This window comes from Polyergus mexicanus, unplaced genomic scaffold (assembly GCF_030449975.1).
Source record: "Polyergus mexicanus isolate NDT 795.1 unplaced genomic scaffold, iyPolMexi1.0 SCAF_26, whole genome shotgun sequence".
Classification (NCBI taxonomy): domain Eukaryota; kingdom Metazoa; phylum Arthropoda; class Insecta; order Hymenoptera; family Formicidae; genus Polyergus; species Polyergus mexicanus.
In genome coordinates, this window is record NW_027223346.1 from 1,500,073 (window position 1) to 1,515,254 (window position 15,182).

The following is a 15,182-nucleotide window of genomic DNA, read 5'->3' on the forward strand; positions in this document are numbered from 1 at the left end:
GCGTCAATGATAATATTATATCGCAAGTTATATAATACTGCAACGTTGAACAAAATGTGATGAATTCACGTGGAAACAATTTAAGTTATATATAAGTAAGATAATAATAAATAAAACGTGTTTTTTTTTATATTAAAATTTAATAATAGTGTTTTTATGTGCGAAAAAAATCAAACACATTTTATATACTACAAATATAGGAAATTTGGAAATATTTTATGTTGGAAAAATTTATACGTATAAGATATGGTTTGTGCAACACAATGTATGGACTAGAGCAATTCTATTAAATAATGTCAAATTTAAAAAGATCTGTACATACATACATACATACATAAATTAACACACATTTAAATTATATATATATATATATATACAGGGTGTCCCATCTTAAAGGATTCACTCAAATATCTCAGAAACACTGCGTTAAATCGAAAAATGTTTCAAACAAAAGTTGTGTGGCTTCAAGGGGGCCATAAGATGGTGACAATGATTTGACCTTGGAAAATCATTTGAAGGTCATGTAAAGGTCAACTTTAAAATCTTAAATACGAACTCCCATTTTTTATTTAGTATTCTTGTAGCTGACATCGAGAGCTTTCCAAAACGCTATAATAAAGTATTTTTTCTCATTAAGTACTTTTTGAGTTATTTTATATTTTAATCTGACATATTTTGATATAAAAAATAAAATATTCAGTTTTCGATAATTTTACCGTAATACTTCTATGTACAGAGTAATAAGACAAATTAATTCGTGCCAAAAAAAAACAAATAATTGTTTAAAAAAATACATTGTAAATAATTTTCTTAAAAACAATTTTTTTTTTATACTAATTGATTTGTCTCATTATTCTGTACATAGAAGTATTGCGGTAAGATTATCAAAAACTAAATATTTTACGAGATATTTAATTTTTTATATCAAAATATGTCAGATTAAAATATAAAATAACTGGAAAAAGTACTTAATAAAAAAATACTTTATTATAGCGTTTTGGAAAGCTTTCGATGTCAGCTACAAGAATACTAAATAAAAATGGGGATTTCCATTTAAGATTTTAAAGTTGACCTTCACATGACCTTCAAATAATTTTCCAAGGTCAAATAATTGTCACCATCTTATGGCCCCCTTGAAGCCACATAACTTTTGTTTGAAACCTTTTTCGATTTGACGCAGTGTTTCTGAGATATTTGAGTGGGTTCTTTAAAATGGGACACCCTGTACGTTGCATACATAATTCTACTGCACACTTACGATATAGCACTGATGTAAGCGTATACGATAATAAAGTACTGCAATAAAAACAGCAATGTTTCTAGTGATATTTATTTTGAAATTATGAAGTGAGTCTTGTAACGCGTTGCGCCTGTCCGTTATACCGGATTCGTAAGTAGCTGATTATTTTCAATTCTAATTTGAAAACTAAGCTTTAAATAAAATTTTATAAAAAGAAAAATCGCTTCAGAATTCACTCGAGAATATGACATTTCAAGGACATCAGGTTATTTTGAGGTCATCTTGTATATATATTTATAGTACAATATACATATATCTGCTTGCTATAAATCAACGAGTTTACTAACTTGAGAAATAAATTAATGATGAGTCCATCATATGTATATTCTATATCTATAATAAAAAAAAAGGAAAAACTATCAATATATCTATAAATCATAAATGATACAACATTAGACTGCACACTGATGAATTTATAAATATGCATGTTATAACTAATATTTATTATAAATGTGAATATCGAATACATAAATATATAACTATTGTCATGTCTTCTAGTTTCTTCTCGTTTTTATTCCCGATATGCCAACAAGAACGATATATAACCGCCCGATGTTTTCAACAACTGGAACACATATAATATTTATGACAAATATTAAAAGTATATTTTTTAATCAATAATAATAATAAATTTTATTTCTGTTTTTATGTATTTTTGAAGATAGATCAGCCCCCCCCCAATAATTAAATGTTTATTATTTAATGTTTCTTATATTTTTAACGCTAATTTATATAATATTAATATATACAATTTATTTTAATTGTACTATTCTTTAAACATTATCTTGTACGTATTTAGAATTTTAAGAAAATAACAATTGGATTGTTATGGACTCATTCGCATTTGGTCGAAGAGAATATTGAATTGGTAATACTTTTATCTTTATTGCGATATCTTTTTATACCAAGTTAGATACGTATAAAGTTGTTTTAGCTCCCTTACATTACAAAGCGTAGCCATTGTCATAGGGAACAGCTTTCCCGCGGTAAGATACAGCGGTTTGTTGGCGAAAATCATTATAATTAATAGGTTTCTCGCTTTTTTCGGCTCCATTGTATACCACTTGCACTCGCACGCGGCCTCGTAAACTCCCTCACACTTAACAAACAAATCGATTATACGCCAAAAAATTGCGTGCTCGAAATCAATCGACATTCTATATCGGATGAAAAAAATCTTAATTACCTATAGAGCACAAAACATTATAGCAACATGGCAGTAACATTGGTGCAATGTTCTACGCTGTATGATTTAGCATCACGATTCGTCGTCTTGTGCTATGTTTGTAACAAGCTAACAACGAAACGTATCGTACTTACTTGCGCGACCATAATTTCTCCCACGGTGCAATAGAGGCATGTATGTGCGAACGTATTAATAAACACTATCATAATAAAAGTTAAACGTAATACAGAGACGTCGCCACGCTGAGTTATCATCTAAACAAATTAATAAAGATTGATATATGTAATTAATTTTTATTTTATTCCTAATGTGAAGAAGATTGCTCGCTTCATAATTATGAGTTTAAATTCTTAAAAGAATGTAACCTGCTCTATACTAATATGATGTTATATATATTTATTTATTTGAGCTTAGTCCTTGCCTTTCGGCTTAGGACGAACTTCCGGTTACACAATTTTCTTCATCCACTCTGCGCTTATATATAAATTTCAATTTAAATTTAAACTTAGATTTGCCTTTAATAAGAACTCGATTAAATCTAGAATTAAAACTAAAACTAAAATTAAAACTAAAATTAAAATTAAAATTAAAATTAAAATTAAAATTAAAATCAAAATTAAAACTAAAACTAAAACTAAAATTAAAACCAAAATCAAATTCATAATTCAAATTCCAATTGACGCTGGGGCTATATAAAATAGAATTGGATAAACTTTACAATAAAATAAAATAAAATAAAATAAAATCAAGAATCAAAAACACAATCAAAATCAAAATAATAAATATACAAATATGATGTTATATATATATATATATATATATAAATTATATTAATTATAATTTATGTTATATTATAGTATTATTATTATTAAAACATTTTTATATTAAAATAAGAAATATATATATAGTTAACGTATATTTATAAAATGAATTAATATAATATTGAGCGTAATATTTGAAATCTAAATTTATATGTATATTTTTTAATAATATATTCAAATAATATTAAATATATATTTAAACTTAAAAATTAATATTTATATTTATTCTTAAACTTCAAAAAATTAATGTTTAAAATTTTTTAGATAACAACAAAATATAAATATTATTTTCTTAAATTTAATGTTTAAAAACATATTTATCTCTCTCTCTCTCTCTCTCTCTCTCTCTCTCTCTCTCTCTCTCTCTCTCTCTTTATTTGAAAGTAAAAAGTTACATAAACCAAGTTAAGAAGGAATACTTACAGTACCAAATAGAAAACCGTAAAAAGCGAAGAGTATGCCAAAGTAAAAGAGCGCTGCAAGTAGCATCAAAGTAAATATATTATCAATGACATTGATTGATCTGTAAGAGAAAATTACTCATCTTATTATATCATTTTTTATAAATGTGAAAAATCTAGGGATTCTATAGAAGGATTTTTATAATAGTTACATTAAAAAAGGAAAATTGAAATTAATTAAATTTCATTATCTCATATAGGACATTTACAAAAGTAATTCATTAATTGTTTCAACTTTTTGTAGATTAACTCTATATAAGTCTACATATTCAATAGCTTCTACAATTTTGTAAAAGAAAAAACAAAAAAAAAAACAAAAAATTCTTTGATATTATCGATGCTTAAAACATTATGCATAACCTGATGAGACGCATATGATCCTGTATGCTATGAGATAGGACACTTTCGAAATTGTTAAATTTATCGAGACCGATGACGCGTGTCTTGAGATTTTCCAGTTGACCGCACACGTGAAAGACCAGCAGACTAAAAAAACAATCTGTACCGGTGTACGCAGCGGCAACCATAAATATGCCGATAGTTTGCAGAATGTATGTTATCTCATAAAACGGGCTCTTATCTCGATCATAAAAGTAATACGTCTGTAATGGCATCAATCTACCCGGATCCGTTTTATTCGTCAGATATCTCATTGAAAAACCGAAGACTGGAAGAGTCGTACCCAAAAAAAAGGACACGAACATTATAAAATATCCGAATATTGTGAGCATGCACGCGAGTCGCGCTCGTTTTATCATAACATTTCTCTCTTGCACAATTTTTGGCTTCAACCAGTCGTGCTTAATCATTTTTAGAAGCGGTAGAATATCTAGAAACAGTAAGTACGTATAGGAATATGTGCGTACTTATTCTCGAGATAAAGTAGATATCGAGAAAGAAACGTGTTTTTAGTGTAATAATTTACAGCGATATATATTGTACATACAGTGATATATGCATACCTCTTTTTCTCTGCCACATGATAAAAAACTTTATCATTGCTATAGTAAATGGTAACGTATATTGCAGATTATCGATCATTGACATTAAATCGCCCCATATTTTCAGTAGAGAGTGCACACTCGGAATCAAACAAAACCAGATTCCTATATTTAGCATAACGATTATGCGTACGTTTGTCGTTAATTTTTCCCATTTGGTTTCATTATCTTTCGGCCAAATACCCAAAATTCTCAAGCAAGTCCGATTTAACTTAATGGCCCATTCGTAATCTGCACTTATATTTGAAAAAAAAAAAAAAAAAAATGATAAGAAAGATCTATTTTATTAAAATGAAATCATTTTATTCGTCATATCAAACATTTTTTTTTTTTATGTACGATTCCTTTTATATATTTTTTTCTTTCCGGTAAAATTCTTTTTTCTCCAATAAATATTTATATTTGCTTTACGTATTCACATTGTCAGAGATTAGATACACATCGGATCTCGTTATGCCAAAGGATATACATAATTATAATACACCATATCCAATATAAAAAGATGGGATATATACAGGGTATCCCATTTTAAAGGACCCACTCAAATATCTTAGAAACACTGCGTTAAATGGAAAAATGTTTCAAACAAAAGTTGTGTGGCTTCAAGGGGGCCATAAGATGATGATAATGATTTGACCTTGGAAAATCATTTGAAGGTCGTGTGAAGGTCAACTTCAAAATCTTAAATGGAAATCCCCATTTTTTATTTAGTATTCTTGTAGCTGATATCGAGAGCTTTCTAAAACACTATAATAAACTATTTTTTTATTCAGTACTTTTTGAGTTATTTTATATTTTATAATCTGACATATTTTGATATAAAAAATTAAATATCTCATAAAATATTTAGTTTTTGATAATCTTACCGTAATACTTCTATGTACAGAATAATGAGACAAATCAATTAGTATAAAAAAAAAATTGTTTTTAAGAAAATTATTTACAATGTATTTTTTTAAACAATTATTTTTTTTTTGGCACTAATTAATTTGTCTTATTATTCTGTACATAGAAGTATTACGGTAAAATTATCGAAAACTGAAATATTTTATTTTTTATATCAAAATATGTCAGATTAAAATATAAAATAACTCAAAAAGTACTTAATAACAAAAATACTTTATTATATACTTATATATGTTTTGGAAAGCTCTCGATGTCAGCTACAAGAATGCTAAATAAAAAAATGGGGATTTCTATTTAAGATTTTAAAGTTGACCCTCACATGACCTTCAAGTGATTTTCCAAGGTCAAATCATTGTCACCATCTTATGGCCCCCTTGAAGCCACACAACTTTTGTTTGAAACATTTTTCGATTTAACGCAGTGTTTCTGAGATATTTGAATGGGTCCTTTAAAATGGGACATCCTGTGTATATAAATAAAAGAACATCATCATTCTATACAAAATTTAGAAAGATAAATATAGCTTATTGTTCTTCTAAAGATACGTTTTCACTTAATTGCAGCTTGCGTTTACAATAACCTTGCGTTATGGAAAATAACTTAAAATATGATATATCTGCTGTATAAGATGATGAATGGATCTAATCTAATTGGGTATTCGAGGAAGAATGAACACCTGCGTATGCCTGCTTTAATGTATCCATATCGGCGTCTTCGAAGGGACTGAGAGTTTCGTCACCCTCGTTTAGGGTGGCGGTAGATGATTGCGTGCGACCAAATTCGCTACGCTTAATACCGTATTCCACAGATGTACATATCGCACGTCAATAATGCAATACCCGTAACAAGAAGGCGATGTTTATTGCCATATAGTTGCCGTAATAAGAAAATTAATAGCACGAATGCAAAGTATAGACACAGCGAGAAGTATAGAGACAGGGCCGCGTGCGAAAATAAAACTTGTAAATTGAAAAATTATTATTGGGAAATAAGTTAAAAATTACGATTAAGTTGCGTACTATGTTATTATATATCGGTTATAAAAGATTGATTTTTAAAACATATATATAAGTATACATAATAAAATTATAAAAATTTAAAAGTTTAATTTTCTATATCGATAATTGTCTAGTTGCGCTCTACCATTTTATTTCGAATGTTGCTTGTGTCTGTGGAATAACCTTCTTTGATAAGGACGAGATCTCTTGTTTCCTTGCACTTTCGCTCATCTCTAACTAGAAATTTGTGAAACCGATTCTGCGCGCCCCTTGTTAATGATTCATTGAAACTTCGTGGCGCAACAAGGGATGTAAAAGTTTTCCGAGCTTATCCTTCTCCAACTTCTAGAAACAGTTGTTCTTTCATCATGTCTCGGCGAAATTGCACGTTTGACTATACACTACAGATTATAGACTATTCGACTATAATTGCGAATATGCACGCATTATCAATGCGCGTATGTCACCAGAGATGACTATACTATCATGGATTATTATCAGTGTGTGGGTCTTTCATCGGAGATGACTATATTATCATAGATTATATCCAGGGTTGGGAAGTAACGTCGTTATCGTTACAGTTACATTTTTTTTGGTAACGATCGTTAGTTTCTTCTGTTTGTAACGTTAACGGTAACGTCGTTACATTTTTACAGCAACGGTAACGAATTAGCCGTTACTTTCATCGTTATTTTTTGGCTCCTTATTATCTTATATCTATTCGATAGATGTATTTTTTGAAAAATATTTTGTAGCCTTCTATCATAGGCTGCATTCCGATAAGTCACTGCCAATACCTGAAAATCTGTAGTAACGTAAATTATAGATTTTACAATACTGAATAATGAATATTGGGATACACTCTTAATAATATCAATATTTCTCTTATCAATATTTAAAAATAATGTTTGATAAAAATTTTCAACAAATTTGAAATTTGTAAATTACAATTTAAATTCCTGTAAAGATAAGTGTATTAAAAAGTAAAGATATTAACATAAAAAATTAGAATCATTAAATAAATTTAATATAAAAAAAAACGCTCGCTATATAGAGACTAATTTAGAATTTTTAATTGTAACATAGATTATTACATTTAATATTGATTATTAAATAATTTTATAATCTAATTAGCTTATTTTAGCATTACGAAAAACAAAAACATAACGAAAAAGTAACGAATCGTTACTTCTTCCAAGTAGCGGTAACGGTAACGCGTTCCTTTCTTAAAATCAGTAACGAGTAACGGTAACGAGTTACTTTTTACAAAAAATAACGATAACGGTAACGCGTTACTTTTATAGAGTAACGTTCCCAACCCTGATTATATCCAGGGTTGGGAAGTATATATAACGCGTTACTTGTAACGCCGTTACCGTTACAGTTACTTTTTTTCGGTAACTGTAACGGTAATGGCGTTACAAATTTTATTTGTAACGGAAAAAGTAACTTCGTTACATTTTTCGGTAACGAGTAACGAATTTAACAGTTACTTTTATCGTTAGGTTAGGTTAGGTTAGGTTTTTTCAAATTTTTTGATTTATTTAAGATATTATTCTTGCTATTGTGCGTGATAAAATTTTTATCTTAACCGTAAAGCCGTAAGCAAATCGACCAATTAGCATTCTTATTATGTTGTAATCTCATTTACTACCAGTTCTAAGTACCTTGCAACGAAAATTAGAAAATCTCAATAAATCTGACCTTATAGATTGCCATTCATTAGTTGAAGCTATTCAGCAAGGTTTAAATAAAAGGTAACTTATTAATTTGATTAATACATATGTTATTTAATTTTAATTAAGGATTTAATTGAAAAATATTATTGTATTTTAAACTATTGATTCAAAAGTATTAATTTCAATAAAACAAACAATGTCGCTTAATTTACTATATTCGATTTTAGATTTCTTACAATATTTGAAACAAAAGAATTAATAATAGCAGCATGTTTACATCCAAAATTTAAGTTAAACTGGTTAACCGGAGAAAAAAGAAAACGTGCTGAAAATTACTTGGAGGATTTATTGGGAATCCGATCAACTGAAAATTCTTCAAAAGCTGGAAAATCTGACGATCACGATGATTTTTTCATTTTTGAGCAAAAAACGGTGCAAAATGAAACTGAACAAGAAGAATTGCAACGGTTTTTAAAATCAAATAATTGTAATATAGAAATGTTAAACGACTATCCAAAACTTAAAAAATTTTTTATTAAATATAATACAGCTCTACCAAGCAGTGCATCTGTAGAAAGAATGTTTAGCATCGGTGGCTCTGTATTAACACCACAAAGAGGGCATTTAAATGATGATATTATGGAGCAACAAATTTTATTAAAAATTAATAAAGAATTTCGATAAAATTTAATCATTTATTTTGTAATAAACCTTGAATGAAATCTTGCTTACAATTTTTTAAAAGTTTTTCTTATGCAAAATAATTTATTAGTTTGTATTGTAAAAAAGTAACGGAAATTGTAACGACTCGTTACTTTTTAGTAACTGTAACGGTAACGAGTTACTTTTTAAAATTGGTAACGAGTAACGGTAACGAGTTACTTTTTACAAAAAATAACGATAACGGTAACGCGTTACTTTTATACAGTAACGTTCCCAACCCTGATTATATCTAGCAATAAGTGTGAATATCACGTTTCGATTATTCCTCATACGGGCAAGTACCTTACGATATATCTGGTACATATCATAAATTAGAATTAAATAACGCGACAATTATACACAGTGTCTAAGAGAATACATTTAAATATTTCTCGTTTTTAAATATACGAGATTGTGAAAGACGAAGTTGTGGTTTGAAGAGACACGGTATGACAAACAGTAAAAGGAACTACCGATTTATTATTCTCGGTATTTCAAGATTCTCAAATTTCTTTTGTTTTTAGCGAGATAATAATATTCTTATATATAAAGATGATTAGTTAATTATTTTTATTATGTACGAAAAAGAGATATATGTCAGTTTCTTTTTCTTCTTTTTTTCCGGCGACGTATATGTTTGTATTGTGATATATGTGAGATAAAGATATTTATTGAACAAAACTTTATCACATGTCAAAACACTAGTAATACTTTCAGATATAGATAAGTAATTATAATATTATAATTATTATAATAATAACACAGACACACTAAGGCATTAACGTTGTATTAAAACTTTTCTGAAGATTTTTTGTTCACACACAGACACAAATATATGAGATACACCAATATAAATAATATATTACCGTCAATGTCTTCGACAATTTTAATAATATATTTATAGGAGAAAATGTACGACATGCTTATTAATGATTTAATAGTATAAATAAAATGGCTTCTTCTTTCGTTTATTATTATATTAATATTTTTTTAATGAAAATAAATAATATATATTCTTCATACGTAAACATTGATTTTATATGCGACGATAACTCATTTATTCAGCGTAAAATTTGAACAAATTACAGCACACGCACAGATACAGATATTCAGCGCCGAATTTATATTATAATATGTACATGTTAAATATATTTTTTCGGGCAATAATAAATCAGTCGATATACGGCTTTGGTGTTTGCGGTGTTTGTAAGCATATTAATGTTTACATCCAATTGTTGTTACAGAAGATATATGACCTTCTCTGCTTACAATACAATATTGTTATGCGCGCTCAACTTGCCGTCAGTCGTGCGGCGAAACTCGAATAAAGAAGGTTGAGGCTTTGTATATTGTTGGATTATACTTTTAGACTTGAAAAATAAAATACAAATAAAATAAAAAGCAGTAAAGGATGAAGTGGAAAAGAAGACGCAAAGAGATATCAAATTATTGCGGAGCAATGTTGAGGTGAGCAATTTATAATTAATTAAATTTATTATTCATTTCTCGAGATTAATTGCTTGTTTCTTTTTACTCTTGAGAAAGGCATGTTAAATCGATACCCGAATGTATGAAATGCCATTCTCCTTTCTGCCATATCAATTGATCCAATTCGAAGATAGTTAGTGACATTCGTCTTATTATTTTGTGCATAGAAATATCGAGGTATTAGATGTACAACTTTGCTTCCGCCGTTTTCCTATAGATGGCTTTAGCGGTAAGTAGTGGTCGAAATAAATAGATCGTAGACGTCATGCGATAAACTTGGGCATCTGTCAACATAACCCCATAGAAACATTAGTCGATTTGTGTCCGCGTCATAAAGTTATTCTCGATTGAAAATGTCAGTTTACGAGCCAAATTCTCGTCATTTGCGGGAGGTTTTAATTTTCTGCTTCAATATGAAGAAATCCGCGACTGAGGCTCATCGAATGCTCTCAAATACTTATGGTGAAGCCGCTATTAGCGAAAGAACGTGTCGTGAGTGGCTTCAACGCTTCAAGAACGGTGATTTTCACGTCGAAGACCGGCATAGCGGTGGAAGGGAGAAGGTTTTCGAAGATGCAGAATTGGAGGCATTACTTAATGAAGACTCGAGTCAAAGTCAAAAAGAATTGGCACGATCATTGGGAGTGACTCAACAAGCAATTTCAAAACGCCTCAAAGACGAGATATAACCAGTTTTTTACAATAAAGCCTCGAATTTCGGGAAAAAAACGGCGGAAGCAAAGTTGTACATCTAACAACATAATCGAAAAATGAATATTTTACAAGATATTTTTTAGTTTATATAAAATTATATCAAATTAAAGTAAAATATATTATAACTTCAGTTTAGTTGTTCTATCCTTATAATTTATTATGCCTAATATTGCAAGGAATCGACTTATAAAGAGTAGATATATCTGTTATAAATCACGACTTTATTTATTTGTGAAAAATAAATTAAAACGCGCTTATCATAAATATGTTTTATCAAAAAAGAAAAATAACTATTTTGTTTAAATCATAAATAATATAACGACATTAGAATGCATACTGATGAGTTTATAAAAAAAGTGTTCATACAATACTATCGATAAAAGTTACACTTGTCACAAATATATATATATTGATTACATAAGCATACTACCCTTGTCTCTTATGATACAATATTTCAAAATCAGACATTGTCGGAGTTTTTTATTCCCGATGTGCCAGCAAGACCGATATATAACTGCCCGATGTCTTTAACAACTGAAAAAACATGTAATGTATATGACAAATATTGGAAATATATTTTAATCAATAATGATAAATAATTTTATTTCTATTTTTTTGTGTATTTTTCAAAATGTATAATCTAACTTTCGATACTCATTTATATGACTAAATACTCATCATTTGATGTTTCCCATATTTTCAATGCTAATTTATACAGTATTTTAATTTTATTCGTATTCTTTGAATATTATCTAGTATGAATGCATAATTTTTAGAACGTAAAAATAAGATTCTTATAGGTTTATTCATATTTTGTCAAAAAGAAATATTAAATTTATATATTTTATTTTTGTTGCAATATTTCTTTTATAACAAGTTAGATAGATATAAAGTTGATTTAACTTGTTTACATTACAAAGAGTAGCCATTGTCATAGGGAACAATTTCCCAGCAGTAAGATATAGCGGTTTGTTGGCGCAAATCATTACAATCAATAGATTTCTCGCTTTTTTCGGCTTCAACGTGTACCACTTCAACTGGCATGCGGCTTCGTAAACTTTCCTGCACTTAACAAACAGAATGGTCATACGCGATAAAATTGCAAGTCAATCAAGACTGTTCGTCGAGCGAAAAAATTTTAATTAGCATTACAATTTGTATTTTTTCGCTGCATTTGCAATAAGCCGACAATAAATCATATCGTACTTACTTGCGCGACCAACATTTCACCTACGACGCAGTAGAAACACGTATGTGCAAATGTATTAACAAATGTCGTCACGATGAAAGTTAAACGTGGTGCAGAGATATTGCGATGCTGAGTTATCACCTAACAGATGAACGAAGATCAATATACAGGATGTTTCATAAAGTGTTACAAGGTGTTTCTTTTCCTCCGAAATTTAAAATAAAAATAAATCTTAAAAATTCATATTCAATATTTAACATTTAAAAGATAACAAAAAAATTAAAAAAATTATTTTCTCAAAAATAACTGAAAAAAATATGATTTATATACATATATAAATATTTGCAAATCAAGTTAGAGAAGAATACATACAGTACCGAATAAGAAACCATAAAATGCAAATAGAATGCCAAAGTAAAAGAGAGCTCCAAGCAACATCAGAGCAAATATATTATCGATGATATTGATCGATCTGTGAAAGAAAGTTATCAAGTAAAACAATATCAATGAGCGATTCGATCATTTCATTAGATTATTTTTATGAATGCGAAAAAGAGGGATTCTACAAAACAGTTTCTATATAACTGTTAAATTAAAAAAAGAATTTTATTATCTTATTCTCCTAACAAAGGGCATTAAAAAGAAATTCATTAATTGTTTCAATTTTTCGAAAATTAACTTTATATTTATTCTTTTATTTTGTATGGCACAAAAAAATTTAGTGACATTGAAACATTTCGAAATTGTACAATACTACGTTATGGGCAAAGTAAAGAAAACAAGAGAAAGTTCTTTCATATTATCGATGCTTAAGCATGATGAATAACCTGATAAGACGTATGTGATCCTGTACGCTGTAAGATAGAACGTTTTCGAAATTGTTAAATTTATCGAGCTCGATGACGCGCGCCTTGAGATTCTCCAGTTGACCGCACACGTGAAAGACTAGCACACTTAAGAAACAATCAGTACCAGTGTATACAGCGGCAAATATAGACATGCCGATAGTTTGCAGAACGTAAGTTATCTCATAAAGTGGACTTTTATCTCGATCATAAAAATAATACGTTTGTATCGGCACCAATCTACCCGGATCCGTTTTATTCGTCAGATATCTCATTGAAAAACCGAAGATAGGAAGAATCGTACACAAAAGAAAGGATATCAACATTATAAAATATCCAAATATCGTAAGTATGCACGCGAGTCGCGCTCGTTTTATCATAACGTTCCTTTCTTGCATAGTCTTTGGCTTTAACCAGTCATGCTTAATCATGTTTAAAAGCGGTAGAATATCTAGAAATAATATGTATGTAGGACTACATATGCGTCATAGTTGCGTGCTTATTTTTGAGACATAGATATCGAAAGAAATGTGTTTTTAGTGTACGTAATTTACAGAGTATATGCTCGCTTATACCTTTCTTTTTCTGCCACATAATGAAAAACTTTATCGTCGCCATCGTAAATGGTAAGGTGTATTGCAGATTATCGATCATCGACATTATATTGCCCCATATTCTGAGCAGAGAATACACACTCGGAATGGTACAGAACCAGAATCCTATATTCAGCATAACGATTACGCGTACGTTTGTCATTAATTTCTCCCATTTAGTTTCATTATTTTTTGGCCAAATGCCCAACATTTTCAAGCAAATCCGATTTAATTTTATGGCCCATTCGTAATCTACATTATATTTAAAAGAAATAAGATGAAAGAATTTCATTAAAATTAGTACATCTTATTTAACACATAAAAAATTTTTTTAAATATGATTTTTTTTATATATTTCTTTTCCTCCGATAAAGTTTTTTTTCCCCACAAATATTTATATCTGCTTTACGTATTCACATTGTCAGAAACTAGATATACATCGAATCTCGTTAGATCAGAGCATATATGTAACCATAAAACATCACATTAAATGTAAAAAAAATGACGTATATATATCGTTTAAATCAGATGTTATTAATAATCGTATGTATGTAAAGGAATAAAAGAACATCATTCTACACAAACTTTAGAAAGATAAATATAGCGGACCATTCTCCCAATGATCTCGCTTGATTTCGTTTAGAATAATTTTTCGTTATAACTCAAAGTATGCATATGTCTGTTGTATGAGAAGATGAGCTTGTCTAATTTAATCTAATGAATCGAGGAAGAAAGAATACCTGCGTATGCCGTGTATATTGATGTATCCATATTAGTGTCTGCGAAGGGACTGAGAGCTTTCGTCACCCTCGTTTAAGGAGGCGCTAGAACGTTGCGTGCGACAAAATTCGCTACGCTTAATACCATGTTCTACAGATGTACATGTCGCACATTAATAATGCAATGTCCGTAACAAGAAGAAGGGCGATGTTTATGAAGAAATTAATAGCGCGAATGCGAATGCGAAGTATAGATACAGGGCCGCACGCGAAAATAAAATTTCTAATCGCGTACTAAAAAATTATTACTGAAAAAAAAAAAAACTGGAAAATAAATTTAAAGTTATGCTAAATTGCGTACTATGTTTTTATTTATTATATATCATATTTTAGATCATAAAAGACTAATATTTAAATATATATATATATAAGTACAATATATATAATAGCATCATAAAAATTTAAATGTCTAATTTTTTGTATCGATAATTGTCTAATCGCGCTTTACTTTTATTTGGAACATTGCTTGTGTGGATGATATAACTTTCTTAGATAAGGATAAGATCACTCTTCTCTTCCT

The 15,182-nt window shown here is 29.0% G+C and overlaps 2 protein-coding genes and 1 long non-coding RNA gene across 12 annotated transcripts in view; 1 reads left to right on the top strand and 2 right to left on the bottom strand.

The window, feature by feature from the left end:
- LOC138943370 (uncharacterized) overlaps nt 1-15,182 on the top strand; it is a 32,974-nt gene that overhangs the window by 8,104 nt on the left and 9,688 nt on the right. The gene's annotated exons all lie outside the window — the stretch shown is intronic.
- Nucleotides 1,736-6,550, bottom strand: LOC138943359 (odorant receptor 10-like). Of its 4 annotated transcripts, none has more exons than XM_070314136.1 (7): nt 6,352-6,550; nt 4,731-5,000; nt 4,129-4,597; nt 3,731-3,830; nt 2,621-2,740; nt 2,244-2,399; nt 1,736-1,865 (listed from the first exon to the last, which is right to left on the bottom strand). In XM_070314136.1, the coding sequence occupies exons 1-7, from the start codon at nt 6,377-6,379 to the stop codon at nt 1,812-1,814; spliced, it is 1,197 nt and encodes a 398-aa protein (XP_070170237.1). In that variant the 5' UTR covers nt 6,380-6,550; the 3' UTR covers nt 1,736-1,811. The 4 variants fall into 4 exon arrangements, with proteins under 4 accessions (XP_070170237.1, XP_070170236.1, XP_070170238.1 ...); XM_070314135.1 differs by having other exon boundaries at nt 2,244-2,486; XM_070314137.1 differs by having other exon boundaries at nt 2,244-2,486; nt 4,731-5,005.
- Nucleotides 11,561-14,704, bottom strand: LOC138943309 (odorant receptor 4-like). Of its 7 annotated transcripts, none has more exons than XM_070314021.1 (7): nt 14,624-14,704; nt 13,866-14,135; nt 13,273-13,741; nt 12,818-12,917; nt 12,467-12,586; nt 12,173-12,323; nt 11,561-11,790 (listed from the first exon to the last, which is right to left on the bottom strand). In XM_070314021.1, the coding sequence occupies exons 1-7, from the start codon at nt 14,652-14,654 to the stop codon at nt 11,717-11,719; spliced, it is 1,215 nt and encodes a 404-aa protein (XP_070170122.1). In that variant the 5' UTR covers nt 14,655-14,704; the 3' UTR covers nt 11,561-11,716. The 7 variants fall into 7 exon arrangements, with proteins under 7 accessions (XP_070170122.1, XP_070170123.1, XP_070170129.1 ...); XM_070314022.1 differs by having other exon boundaries at nt 12,168-12,323; XM_070314028.1 differs by having other exon boundaries at nt 13,866-14,009; nt 14,624-14,659.

What these genes read in the sequence shown, in the direction of transcription:
- LOC138943359 (XM_070314135.1), bottom strand. Translation starts at nt 6,379, where the DNA reads ATGGATACATTAAAGCAGGCATACGCAG. An exon ending in CATGTGGCAGAGAAAAAGAG is followed by an intron (nt 4,598 to 4,730) that starts GTATGCATATAT and finishes TACTGTTTCTAG; the next exon opens with ATATTCTACCGCTTCTAAAA. An exon ending in ACGGTTTTCTATTTGGTACT is followed by an intron (nt 2,741 to 3,730) that starts GTAAGTATTCCT and finishes TAATTTGTTTAG; the next exon opens with ATGATAACTCAGCGTGGCGA.
- LOC138943309 (XM_070314021.1), bottom strand. Translation starts at nt 14,654, where the DNA reads ATGGATACATCAATATACACGGCATACGCAG. An exon ending in TATGTGGCAGAAAAAGAAAG is followed by an intron (nt 13,742 to 13,865) that starts GTATAAGCGAGC and finishes TATTATTTCTAG; the next exon opens with ATATTCTACCGCTTTTAAAC. An exon ending in TATGACAATGGCTACTCTTT is followed by an intron (nt 11,791 to 12,172) that starts GTAATGTAAACA and finishes ATGTTTTTTCAG; the next exon opens with TTGTTAAAGACATCGGGCAG.